Source organism: Nilaparvata lugens, chromosome 7 (genome assembly GCF_014356525.2).
Source record: "Nilaparvata lugens isolate BPH chromosome 7, ASM1435652v1, whole genome shotgun sequence".
In the NCBI taxonomy this organism is placed as follows: domain Eukaryota; kingdom Metazoa; phylum Arthropoda; class Insecta; order Hemiptera; family Delphacidae; genus Nilaparvata; species Nilaparvata lugens.
In genome coordinates this window covers 16,991,119-17,005,550 of record NC_052510.1, presented here as the reverse complement: position 1 = coordinate 17,005,550, position 14,432 = coordinate 16,991,119, and the positions used below count along the sequence as shown (strand labels likewise).

The 14,432-nt window shown below is 31.8% G+C and overlaps 1 protein-coding gene across 4 annotated transcripts in view; it reads left to right on the top strand.

The window, feature by feature from the left end:
- The window catches only part of LOC111051832, a 17,601-nt gene extending 3,169 nt beyond the window's left edge, over nucleotides 1–14,432 (top strand). The window contains exons 3-13 of one of the 4 annotated variants that reach the window (XR_002606134.2): nucleotides 580–1,649; nucleotides 4,705–4,831; nucleotides 5,678–5,901; nucleotides 6,796–6,892; nucleotides 7,935–8,102; nucleotides 8,854–8,933; nucleotides 9,354–9,487; nucleotides 10,341–10,491; nucleotides 11,019–11,123; nucleotides 11,655–11,747; nucleotides 13,307–14,428. Coding sequence is in view for 2 of the 4 variants with exons in the window: in XM_022338403.2 (XP_022194095.2) it covers nucleotides 580–1,649; nucleotides 4,705–4,831; nucleotides 5,678–5,901; nucleotides 6,796–6,892; nucleotides 7,935–8,102; nucleotides 8,854–8,933; nucleotides 9,354–9,487; nucleotides 10,341–10,491; nucleotides 11,019–11,123; nucleotides 13,307–13,378 (2,228 nt within the window). In the remaining 2 variants the exon portion in view is untranslated. Of the gene's footprint in view, nucleotides 1–579; nucleotides 1,650–3,466; nucleotides 3,594–4,704; nucleotides 4,832–5,677; nucleotides 5,902–6,795; nucleotides 6,893–7,934; nucleotides 8,103–8,853; nucleotides 8,934–9,353; nucleotides 9,488–10,340; nucleotides 10,492–11,018; nucleotides 11,124–11,654; nucleotides 11,748–13,306 lie in introns of all 4 variants that reach the window. The other 3 variants (XR_005571751.1, XM_022338403.2, XM_039432198.1) reach the window with 3 other exon arrangements.

Here is a 14,432-nt window from a genome sequence, read left to right as displayed (position 1 = left end):
AGGTGTAACTTGAAAAAACTTTACAAACATAGTACACTGAGAAAAACTCTTTTGACTCAATTTGATTCCATAATATTAATAACCAGTAATCAAATTGTTCTAATTGTAAACTTCTTTACCAAACCAATAAAAAAAGTAAATTCGTATGGCTTTCGTTGGTGGGGCGTATTGATACGTATTGACGGCTTAAATTATATATTCAGGTGAGGTGGGGCCTGTCCGTAAGGGACCCCTCACCAACGAAAGCTACACGACTATCTTACCGGGACTGACAATTTAATGTGCCTATCCGATAGCACGGGAGTGATCTGGTTGAAAAACTTTTGATAATGAGAGGGTTTGAACCCGGGATTTCTATGCTTCTACGCAAGCACTATCCACTAGACCACTGATCACTCCAATACTATACCGATCGATCGAGTTGTATATTTTAAAATATCTATTTCTATAGCTACTTGATAGTTTTACAAAATATAAATATTAGTAATTACCTAGTATTAGGTTACTACCTAGCAGCATTCTACCTTGTATTGCACAGTATATCTGCTTACTACATTGTTTAATAACATTCTGTTCCAGATTTAAAGAATCTCATCGACTGGTCTAGTCCAGAAAACAAATCCAACGAAACTAACAGAAATCTGCCGCTAATTCCTTGCCCCAGTACTGCGCCTCTCATAAGTAATCCATTCGACTCTATCTGTGAACAGTTGCAAGTGAAAACACCTGATGATCCGTTCGAGGCTGTGCTAACTACAGCCATGTGCTACAAGAAGACAGACAACCACAAGAATCAAAGAAAAACCTCGAATAGGAAGAGCGACGAAAGAGAACGTTGTGAAGAGAAAGAAAATGTTCCAACGCCTGTTGAATATACAAAAGTTTCTGTAACTAATTATTTGAACAATCTAGTTGTCACCGAGACGCCCAGCCCTGCACTTCCTGATGAGAAGGATGCCGATGAAAATAAAGAAAACTGCGATCCTTTTCCTGAGAAAACACTCGACAAAATTGAAGATATCAGCATTTTAAAAGGGATTGACCGATCGCCTCTCTCCGAAATTAGTGTAGATAAGCTGTACCATCAAGATGAAACGTGTCCCTATTTTCTAGTCGAGGAAGATGAATTGCCTTGTGATGAAGTTGATGATATGCTCACAGGCTCACCTCTCAGATCAAAGATGGAAGTAGCAGCTAATGAAGCGGGAATGAAAGGCAAAAAATGTCAATCCGTGCCGCAGTTGTTTGTGGAGAACGACAAACGGCAGACGACTGCTGCCAACAATACGTTCTGCGGCGGCGATTTCGATGAACTGGAAGGCTTCAAGCCTCTCGGCGAGGCCTTAGTCAGCAGCTCTTTCAGTGTTCAGTCTCCTGCGAGAAATGGCGGCGAGGAAATGCTCAGTGTTACATGTGATCAGATGAACTCTAAGGTCAACTTTAGGACGGCGTCGGCTCCCTCTCTGTCTACTCCGAAGATAGAGAATTTCGCGTCAGGCCATCGCAACAGTATTTTCTCATCGGACTTGTCTCCAGTGCTGAATAATGGGGTGCCGGGGTCATCCTCTTCCAGCACCTACAGCTTCATGAACCGGGGTATGCTATTGTCAAAGACTAACGGTTCAGACTCCAGTTTCATATCAAGAAAGGTTAGTTGAATAAATTGAAATTCTTCTACTTTAAATTCAAAATTAAAATTCTTCTACTTTCTAACTATAAATAGTTAGACTGATTTCTATCTCAGTCAAAAATACGTTCTATAGGCTACCAGACTGATTTCTGAAAAGTGCAAAGCGCCGTGAGCCTGGTATTTTGACTGTAAATTGAAATATGTCTTGTAGAGGCCTACTAAATCTGCACATAGAAACGCTGACTTTTATTCTGTTGCGAATCATCTAATCCTAGACCCAATATTAATGACACTTGACACTTGCTGTCAATAGTTTTGTAAAAGTTTTTCAAGGATTGCAAAATAGAACAATCCTTGTGGAAAATAAAACATGTGGGAAAATGTTGGTATGTTTCGTTCTAGTCAATGATATCAAATTATAACTTGATAGATCAACTGATTAGAATGAGAATGAAACATACAGCTTTCTCACTTTAAGCAACAATTTTCAACTATTTAGCCTAGTAAAGTAATAGATTAAATTAAACTTAATGATTGCATACTCCACAATTCTCAAAGTGTATGTTGCTTCCAAAAACAACATACCTTACTTGATGGAAAATTTATTTAATTTTGAAACCGCGTACCTTCGTCATGGTTGTTTATTTATTCTTAACTAGCTGGCCCGGCGAACTTCGTACCGCCAAATAGTTAATACATCTCATGACAAACTTTAGATGGATGCACACCTGAGAAGGCGCGATGCGGCATTTTGCATCCAGGTGCTTCTTGCTTATTTGTTTGAATGGAAGAACTCACACATACTGAATAGGGCATGTCGTGGAACGGTGTGATAAGGCAATCTACATAAGATCAACACTTTGTTTCACCAAGCCGCGCCTCCTCAGATATGCTTAGCCTTTGCTCAATTTGATGAAAATTATCAGATAATTTTATTAAAATTATCCAACAATCAGTATTTACATTTGAATCTCAATATGGACTTCCTATGTGCTTAGTTGTGCAGCAGTTTGTATTTTTAATTATAGTTGAATGCAGCTTACTGGGAATTGAATGGTATATCTCCTTTCTGCTGATTTTCCCGTGCTTATTCTAAATTTACAGCCTTTCGAGTTCTACGACCCAAGTTTGGACGTCGTTCGTACCACGGCATTATTGAGAATTGAAATTTTGCGAATCAGTAAAAAGAAAATTGAAAAACAGATCTACCGACGGCTGTTGGATGACGCAATGATTATAACAGCTGATTTTTATTTCTGTGTGTGGACAGCTCACAAATCTTCTCCCATGAGGATCACATGTAAACTTTGAAGGACCATAGGAAAGAGTCTTGAAGTCGGATCATAAATTTGATAGTCCATAAACCTGGTCCTGAACATAACGAACACAACTAAAAAAAATCATCAAATTCGTTCAAATTCATCACATAAAAATGTTATTGAATGTCAATATTTGAGGCTCGTTTTTTATTTATATAGAGATAGATTTTTTATTGGATATTGTATAATATTCTATTACTTCTATGTTCATTAACTAGTTTTTAATATACTGTAATTTATAGTACAGTATTAGAATTGCAAAAGTATTTAAGTTTGATCTTTGTGAATGAATGTATCATTCCTAGTGTTGTTCGCAAGTACTCGTATTCTCTCAAACAAATTGAAACCATATCTTCTCACAACTGTTCCTAATTTATGTCAGTTCTATATTTTTTCATTTCTTCTCAACTTTCTTCATGTCATTTGATCCTCATCATTGACTTATTATTGACAAAATGTAAATTATCTTAATTTTATAAAACTAAAAACTCATCTTATGCTTTTACCCACTTTTCAGGTGGAACGCAACATAATAGTGAATAATAATTGTGCAGACGAAGATAATGACGATGTATTTGTCGAAGCAAAAATATTGTCACAAAGCTTCAGTCAATCAGTGCATGTTGTTGATGATAAGGTGGATGGTAAGTGAACAATGAGTACTTTCATTCAAACATAGCATGAGAACCGTTAAGAGTTAATAGGGAGGAAATGGTAATGATGATTTATATTCCAATGAGTTATTTATATTAAAAATGAATATCTTCGACATTTCGTATCACATCTTACTGTTTATAACTTAATTGTAACTCTCGTATCAAATTATAATGTAGTTCATACTTCAAACTATTTAGTAAACATGATTTAACAGCTCTCAATCCAAGCTATGATTTTCAGTGTCATATTGGAATTTTAAGTTTGTTAATGCTCAAGTTATTTTATCCAATATAATCCATGCTCAACTACATCACTTGTATTTCTCAAATATGTTGTAATTTAAAAAAATAAAATCAATGAGCAACCTAGTGTCTCAGGCTATTTAATTTGAGAGAGCATCTATTGAAACCAAAGTAGAATGATTAAGGTTTATGTCATCAAAGGTTTGGAACCTAACAAAACTGACTGCTCATTCTGCAACACTCATGCATGAATAAAAATATGTGGAGAAAATGTCTGGTTTCATAAAAAATACTAGACCCCTCTTGATACAGGAACAGCTTCTGTAGATCAGCATACACGAGACAAAAGCAGGACAACGTGAATGTAATAGAATTTACAAAGTGTAATGTTTGGATAACTTACAAACATCTGATCCTTTATCACAGAACTTCAGAGGTAGAAGTTCTCATGAAACAGACCTCAGGGGTCATGATCGTCAGGCTTGTCTATCTATATAGAGATAGATTTTTTATTGGATATTGTATAATATTCTATTACTTCTATGTTCATTAACTAGTTTTTAATTTACTGTAATTTATAGTACAGTATTAGAATTGCAAAAGTATTTAAGTTTGATCTTTGTGAATGAATGTATCATTCCTAGTGTTCGCAAGTACTCGTATTCTCTCAAACAAATTGAAACCATATCTTCTCACACCTGTTCCTAATTTATGTCAGTTCCATATTTTATCATTTCTTCTCAACTTTCTTCATGTCATTTGATCCTCATCATTGACTTATTATTGACAAAATGTAAATTATCTTAATTTTATAAAACTAAAAACTCATTATCTTATGCTTTTATCCACTTTTCAGGTGGAACGCAACATAATTGTGAATAATAATTGTGCAGACGAAGATAATGACGATGTATTCGTTGAAGCAAAAATATTGTCACAAAGCTTCAGTCAGTCAGTGCATGTTGTTGATGATAAGGTGGATGGTAAGTGAACAATGAGTACTTTCATTCAAACATAGCATGAGTACCGTTAAGAGTTAATAGGGAGGAAATGGTAATGATGATTTATATTCCAATGAGTTATTTATATTGAAAATGAATATCTTCGACATTTCGTATCACATCTTACTGTTTATATCTTAATTGTAACTCTCATATAAAATTATAATGTAGTTCAAACTATTTAGTAAACATGATTTAACAGCTCTCGATCCAAGCTATGATATAGAATTTTCAGTGTCATATTGGAATTTTAAGTTTGTTAATGCTCAAGTTATTTTATCCAATATAATCCATGCTCAACTACATCACTTGTATTTCTCAAATATGTTATAATTTAAAAAAATAAAATCAATGAGCAACCTAGTGTCTCAGGCTATTTAATTTGAGAGAGCATCTATTAAAACCAAAGTAGAATGATTAAGGTTTATGTCATCAAAGGTTTGGAACCTAACGAAACTGACAGCTCATTCAGCAACACTCATGCATGAATAAAAATATGTGGAGAAAATGTCTGGTTTTATAAAAAATACTAGACTCCTCTTTATACAGGAACAGCTTACTGTAGATCAGCATACACGAGACAAAAGCAGGACAACGTGAATGTAATAGAATTTACAAAGTGTAATGTTTGGATAACTTACAAACATCTGATCCTTTATCACAGAACTTCAGAGGTAGAAGTTCTCATGAAACAGACCTCAGGGGTCATGATTGTCAGGCTTGTCTATCTATACTCACGTGATCATTATCATATAAATAAATATTATCATTTGAAAAAGTGTTCCAAAATCACTAAAAATAATACTAGTGTTACTTTTTGTACGACAGAGGTGGCCGATTTGTTTGCCGTTGAAATGAATCTAGTCCACGCCAATAGCAGCGACGAGGAGAATGACTCACTGAGGAACGACCCGAGCTTGAATTTCAACTTCACCAGTCCGGCTACAAGACAGAAAAGCTTTGTCGAGTTTTCCGAAGCTGTCAAAAAGTACAAAAAGAGACGATCAACAGATCCTTTGTTTTCTTCCACTGACGCACTCGACGAATCTCAGGTAAAACGTTTTATAAATTCAAAAGTTACTAACTAAAGCTTATTCTGTGACTTATATTTCTATGGGAATCTTTCCAATTTGAGAATATTTCTCACTTTTGAAAGTTTGTTGAATGGATCATATGAATTATTTCTTGTTCAAAGGGAACACTTGAAAATGAATTTCGTAACTTACAGTGCAAAACATGTAATTTATTACATAATTCCCATTGCAATTTATTACATTGTTTCCAAATTAAGATATTTCTTTATTAATTCGAAAGTTCATTGAAGTAGGTAATAGAAATTTCTCTTATTGAACTCTAGAGAAAACGTAAAATGTAATACGCTTTTTTCACATTTAGGAATTTACCTACAGGTACTACAAGTTAGGATTTTTACATTTCAATGAAAATACGAGTAGCCTACAGTATTCCCAAATTAGGGGTGTCTCAATTTCAAAAGCTCATGTAGTAGCTTAGCTAGAAATCTTTCTTAACCATTCCAACTTCAGAACACTAAATATTATTTTTAGATCACTAAAATTGACATGCATATTTTACTGTTTCGGTCATTATTGTTGTGAAGTAGAATTGTAGAAATTTATAAAATTGAAGTCTCGAGTTTCTTAATCCATCTTGAACTGTGATGCTTCATATTTCTTTTTTTTTGCAAATTAACGACATGCAGACTGTAATTCAAGTAAGAAAAATAGAATATTAATCAGTGACTACCTATAGCAAGCTTGGGATCCATTGTAAACAGTCATATATTGTAAACATTGTATGTCTAAGCTAGGCTTCTGTTTACGGTGGCAGACAAGTAGGTTTTCATATAAACTATATGATATAAGTTTTGCCAGAATATGAAATTTTATTTGCAAATAGTCCTTCTGTAGAAAAATAATTATTTACAGGATGAAAGCAGTCAGAAGAAGAGTGCGTCGTTTTCCAGTTCTGAAACTCCTAAAACATCGAAGAATCGTAATCGTTCATCTCCTACTTCCATAACAGGTATTTGTCCTCATATCAATTCAAAATAAACACCAAATAAATGTTTGATCAACATTGTTCTATCAATAATCACTTGGCTTTTGTAGTGCCATAGTGAAAAGATAGCATAAGAAGATATCCCATGGTATAGGGCGTTTATGTTCCAAATTCATTATTAACTCAAGCCGTTAGTCATAGTAGTTCTTTTTTATGAAGTTATGTGACGCTGCTAGTCTCTGATAGTGTGCCGTTGTGCCGTTCTTACTCTCACTCGGCCAAAACAGTAATGATAAGACAGTAGTCGACAGTAATCGGCTTGAGTTAACAAAAAATCGTCTTAAAAATTGGAAATAAACGACTTATACCATGGGATATCTTCTTATGCTATCTTTTCTCTAAGGTAGAGGTTCGCATTAAACTGTCCAAGTACAAAAAGGGAGTTATTGGGTATTTAGTGTTTTGGTGGTATTTTTCTTTATAAGTTTCATGTAGATGAACTACTTTTAAAATCTTCTGTTTTCTGTATTAAATATTTACAATGTAACTATAAACTGTAGATTATTTTCTAGTTTTCTGTTTATTTAAATGCAGTCATAGGCTTATTGTTATGTCTCTTAGGGCCATACTTCCATCAACCGTTCATTAGCTATACTTTACATGCAAATTGAGGACTATTCTCTATAGAAATAATATGCTATTCTCAAATTGAAAGCCCTAAGTGGTTCACCTTTTTAGTGATAATGACTGCTATCTGCTTCTATTGTATGTATGACAAAATGTATTCATAAATTTATATTTATACAAAAAAATATTTTTCTATATTATTCTCTATGAGGACACTATTAAATAACTAATCAACTCCATTCAATATTTTAACCAATTGAACGACCAATTGAATATAAGCAATCAAAAAACGAGTAAAAGTATAATGATCAACCTAATGAATAAAGATCAACTTAATACTATTATTCAACTCCGACGTTCAGGTAAAACCTTGAATTTCGGTACTGATTCTCTTATGAACCTTTTCATATTAACTTGAATGTTTCGCTCTTTGTTGCAGCTGGATTGAATCTCCTAAAGAAACAGATTGACTCACTGCCCATCGGAAATAATATTCTACAAGTCCAAAAGCCGAAGAAAGATGAAGGTGGCGTCTGCACTCAAAAGGCTGCTCCGTTGAAAGCTACCGTGCCACTTCAGTTCATGATTCGCTCTGGCATTAATAAAGGTCAACATTCATTTATTTGTTAACATGTTAATTTTTTTGTTTGATGTCCGTTCTGTTGAATTTAATACAGGGGATTTTATGACAATACTATTCTTTTTTTCTCTGGAATTTCTTTATTAAAATTGGAATTACAAGAATCAAAGGCTGTAAAACCGATAACTCCTCTAGAAATTGTGTAATGTTTAGTATTTTAAACAAATCTCAATCTTTTACTCGCTTGTATGATTCCTAAAAACTTCTTTTTAAACGTTCTTATTTAAAAACTGAATTAAGAAATCTTTAATTGGATAAAAGCATCAACTGACGTTTTTCGTAAAATAAGACAATAGCTTTTTAATATTACTTTACCGATTCTCCACTATTATTTTCCATTGTTGGTATAATTTACTAATTATATGATTTTTAGTAGTAAATGTGCTCGTGTTAGTGCACTGTTTTCTATTCTTTCTCTTTTACTTTATTATTTTACGAGTCTTTATTTTTTCATAATGTTAATTTAGGTTTTTCTCACTTATATTCTATTTTTAGGTTGGAATTATTTTTATTTTGTACTTCTGTATATTTTTCTTCTTAATACAAACTCACGATCAGACATGTCTTGTTAGCTTCAAGTTCTTTTTTACTGTTAATAATTTTATTTTTGGTAATATTATTTATTTATTTACAGATTATTTATTTATTTAATACAGAAATTTTATGTATGAATTCGTACAAAAAAAATAACATATAAATTTGAATTTTGAATTTACAGACATTGGGCAAATTGATAAGAAAACCGTGGCTATAAAACCAATCACTCAGAGTAAAGTTCGTGCCGCTACAAGGATGAAAGTAAGTATTATTATATTAAAACCGCATTTCAATATAATATTTGTAAGTTATTCCTCGATTTTATCATCGAATAAATCATGACAGTATCAGGATTATTATTTCATATCATGCAAGCTCAATCATCTGCATGTAATCGAAATTGAGCCAATTTAACTAGAAGTGTGATAATACAATAATGCTTGTAAAACTTCACATCACGCTCAGAATTTGGTAACTATTCAAGAAAGAATGTACTTTTTAATCAATGGGCGAAGTAAGAACAGAAGAAATAATTCTCATCTTTGAATCATATTATTATTTTGAATACTATTACAAAATAATCCATCTATGAGAATTGTAATCTGATTACAATCCTGAGTGAAGTTTACTTAAATGTTCTATTTTGTTGTAATTTTACTTCAACTTTTAATCTGTTTTTAGGCGCAAAAGAATGTAACCACTCCCAGGCCGGTAGCATCATCCACTCCCAACAAAAACAAATCAGTGAATGCCTCGCATGGACAGAGTCTAATCATGGAGGACAACCACAAAAATCGCTCTCTTGATTCGTCTGAGTAAGTTATTCAATTATTCTACTATGAATTTTCACCGTCGTTTACACTTATATTTTCTAATAAAATAAAATTATGGGTGCTCTCAGATAGAAAAAAATCGGCTACATTTGACTTTTCATGCCCTAAATTTTTCATCAATGTGAAATTGAGGCGGTAGGTGCAATAAGGGCTTTAACTCAAAACTATCATTCTGAGATATGGAGATCCAAAGTTTTTACACATTTATCTTGTAAAATTTGGTTAACATTGTTCAAATATGAATGGTTCAATTCTCTTGAAAATATGTTCTCCATGCTAAAGTAATAAAAACCAATTTTATTTCAAGATACTTCATTTTCAATTTAATATAATATGGAAGTATGTTGGAAGCCCTTATTGGGGAGAACACTCGTTATGACATTCTATACAATAAGGGCTTATAAATCTGTTCTCCCCAATAAGGTCTTGGGTTATTTTCATGAGTAGATTTTGTATAGGTAATAAATATTACAATACTGTTTAATATATTTATTTATTCCTATTTGATATAATATTTTTAATTGGGCTGAAAACTGTATGTCTTTATGAAAAATAAAACGTCAAAAGTGTGAAATAGTCCATCCATATTTTTGTTAAATTTTAGCGTCTTATATATTATGAATTTTATCAAAATTATTTATAATAGCCCACTGTAATTGGTAATATGGTGTAAACACTCTTTGTATTTTTAAAATGTAGTCCTTGAATAACATTTATCAATGTAATATTGTTTTGAAAGGTAAATTTAAATGCTTTTCTTGTATAATACAACTGAATTCAATATGAATTATTGTTATTAGGCGTGTAAATTAACAATATTTGTGTTGCATTTCAGCGGCTTTGACCAGAAGAAGACATCAAGATCAAGTTCGCTATCCAGCATTCCATCCTCCGAGAAGAGCTTGAAAGCCATTAATGGAAAAGAAAATTCTACGCCTACAAGGAATGGCCTGTCCGTCAGAAATTCCATGCCAATTATGAAACAGGTAGGCTAATAGGATTTATATAGTCATTCATCTCTTCCTCTTCATATTATATTTTTTATTTCTATTGCGGATGATGCCCTTTATGAGATTTTTGCATATGCGCTGGTAATGGGGTTAGATAATCAAACGTACTTCCTATGGGCGGGATTCGAACCCACGACCAGGTAGTGCTAGCAAACTGAAGGGTGCAACCACTTAATCGTCTCGGCTATCCAGGCCGGTATTTATTAGGACTTTTCAAATTGTTCTCATTTTTGCTTCTTCTCCAAACTTCGATTCTTTACTTTTTAAAACACCTGCCAAATTATTATTTTATAATTTCTAATAATATAATCTCTTTTGCTATTGTAGATTTTTAAATATAAAATTATTCAACATTACATAAGTACGTATTGGCATTACTGCCAGAAGCTCAATTTTTAGGTAAGAGTTCAAGGAGTTAATATTTTTGATTACTAATAATACTGCTATAACAACTGGAAACTCCAAATCAACTTTTTTTTTAATATTTCTCCATTTTCATCTAGGCTAATAAAAAATTGAGCGCCTTGTCGAGAAACTCGCCACAACTGGGAGCTCGCAGCACTCTTCTGTCACCTTCATCAACATCATCAGTGCGAAAGTATGGAAAAGTAAGTAGTACAATTTGTTTTATTGTTATACTGTATGTAATGAATATATGAAATTATTTTCCACTATATTACAGTTTATTCAGGTTATTCTATTAATAAGCGTAATTTTGTCATTGAAATTTCGTCTTTAATAGGCTAGATGTTGGAATTTGTGTAAAGTAACAAAGTTAGATGTTTCAAAAAATGTGTAGTTATAGATTTCGTTTCAAAATATTCAACTTGACTCGAATCATTTAATTATTTTACGTAGGTATCTAATATATTTATTATAGTTCTAATTGAAAATGATAATTCTGCTTACATTCAATAATTTATTGTCGATGTTCCCGAATTCTTTTTACGAATATTTAAAATAGTAAAACAGCTAAATTTCACATACCATAATTGAAAATTAACAAATAATACTTTGATACCTTTATATACGATTGTTCGAATGCTTGAATTTGAGGGTACTGTACTTCCTTTCTTATAGCTGCTGCATTGCATTTTCAAATTCTTAGTTACAGTATATTCTTGTTTATTGCTATTTAGAGATCAATCTGATGAGCATTTTGGCGCATTATTCAGCTGTACCTGAAGCTTTAATTAGGGATAGAAGCTTACAGTCTAGTCTATTGGTAAGAGGTGAGGATCAGAAATATACTAGTTTGGGAGCGTTAATTTCTTTATGTTTAAATGTGGTAAAATAATAACTGGATATTGGGATCGTAATTACCTTCGGAAGTAACTTGAATTGATAGAGTAGGCATTTCGTTTCTGTCGATATTCCTTATTCATTAACCATAACTAAGAGAGTGTTATTAGATGCTGATATTTTGGTATATGTCTTTTTGTCACTAATATTATTTGTGTATCAATTCATATATTTTATTCTCTGGCCATGAATATCGTTCCATCTTGAAACATTTATTTAATGTAGATCTAGGTTACTTCATTTCTATGTGTTTTATTTTTAAAACTGGTAGATTCCAGCGGGGTTGATGGTATATTAGGGGATATGTTCTACGGTTTAAAGTGTGTTAAATGAATTCGGATTAGTGGCTACCTATTTAACAATGATTAGATGAAAGTAATGAGGGTAACCAGACTGGTCTACAAACGCAGTTAATTGTACTAGTAATGGAAAGGTTTAATGAAAGTATCAACATTTTTGTTTAAAGTAATTATTATGATTAACAGTTTTACAGCTGTAAAAGGTTGGTGGTATTAATTAATAAATTTGTGTTTTGTTGTTAATTCACCTATGTTCACATGATATTTATTAGGACTCCTGTATTGATCAATAACTACCTCTAACCAACAATTATATTAATTACTCAATATCATTCACAATATTAATCATTATAATATTACTGTATTATTATTAATCTGTAGATTTGACCAGGTGTAAGGACAGAATTATTAAAAACTACTCTTTGGTTGATTGTACTAATATAACTTCTAGTTCTATTGGAAGGCTACAATGAGATATTCTGTTATTAGATAGAATCGTCGTTGAATGATAAAATATTTCAAATATTTGTTACGCATCTCTCATTAGAACTCTAGAACATCACATTGAAGCACACATTCAAGCGATCCAAAATTCTTCATTGAGTGAAATGTTAACTGTGGACTTCTCAAATTCGGTTATTGTAGTAAAAATGTATTGTTACCCTAATTTTCAACTCACCAGTGTCAATGTTAGAATCACTTTTAATTTCCGTAATCGTTAGTTAGGTTGATTACGAACCATACATTACAAAATTGCCTTTCGATTTATCCGAACCATTATCTCACTAATTCAATGTAATATTGATAAATTAGTTTCTGATTGATATTTTTTATTTTATTATTTACTAGCAGGTAACCCGTGCTCCGCAAGGGTTTAATTAATAACTTGACAAACTGAAAACTTACTGAAATCTTGAAGAATTTAAAGTAGACCTATAACGATACCCGGTAAATCTATTGAATCTATATGGAAATTTCTAGTTAATCAGTACCAGTAGTTCAGACGTGATGATGCGTCATTCGTGAATGTCCTAACCCGTACGTGTATAAGCCAGTTCTTTCCTTTATTATATGCAATAATCAATAAAGAATCAATTATATTATGAAATATCACTATTGTTATCCTCTTAATCTATTTCTCTTTCAAACTTTGTTCAATAATTAATACAACTGACTGGTATCTGTTTCAGCTACCACCAAAAATCAACTGGGGGCAATTGAGGTATCTCAGAGATAAGGAGAACTTGGTGCCAATTCAATAGAAACATCTTTAATAGAACTTTTTCTTTATTGTGAGTGTATTTTTATGTCGTGTGTATTTTGTATTTTTATACCAATTTAATAATTCAATGTGAATATTTTTAATAATTTTTATGAAATAGAATTACGGTTTTAGCTTCATTGTCTGTTATATTTGTTGTTTTAAAATATTACATCAATTAGTTTAATGGCTCTCTGCCCATATTTTGTGTTCAAATGTAATAAAAAACTTGACTTTTTAGGGTTTGATTCCATTTTAAAAATGCATTCTATTTTGAATTTGTAATACTTCAATCGAACACGATGTTGAGTGTTCATAAGTCATCCAATATTGGACTGTTGCATATAGGCCGAATCAATTATAATAATAAACGATAAACTTTCTCGTGTTAATTTTCGATTATAGTTTTATTCGATAACTAATTAATATGCTTTAATTATATATTCTAATGGAATTTTTCTAATAAATTATCAATCTCATTTGTATTTTTATATAGTTTTGGAAATAATCAATAATTTTCAAATGTCTCGCTTGATTGTTCAAAGTATTTCTACAGTATTCATGTAGAGGACTTTCAAATTATTGCTTGTAATACTTATTGGTTAAGCTACAACTTTCAATAATTAAATGGGAAAAGATAATATTATTTTGAAAAAATGACTCGTAGACTAATAAATTATAATTAAATCAGAAATTCATCATGCATATTTAGTCAAAGGAAATGAATTCCGAGATTCTAAAATATAGAGACTACAGTATTCCCTTTGAATATTATAATGCACTTTATATATGCATGTTATATAAAATGTCTAATATTATGCATGTTCACGTGGTATCTCCTCTTTCACAAGAGTGTTGATGTTCAAGATTTAATAACTCCCCTACAAGTAAAGACTGGAATTAGTGAGTTGAACTTTGTATTTAAATTAGTTTCAAATTTGAAATTTTATTAATAAAATACCTATTTCTTATAAAATAACCGCACTTTGTCAGTTATATTATTGTTGAAAACGAATTTTCGATAATAAATTCAAGTGTATCTTGAACAAAATATT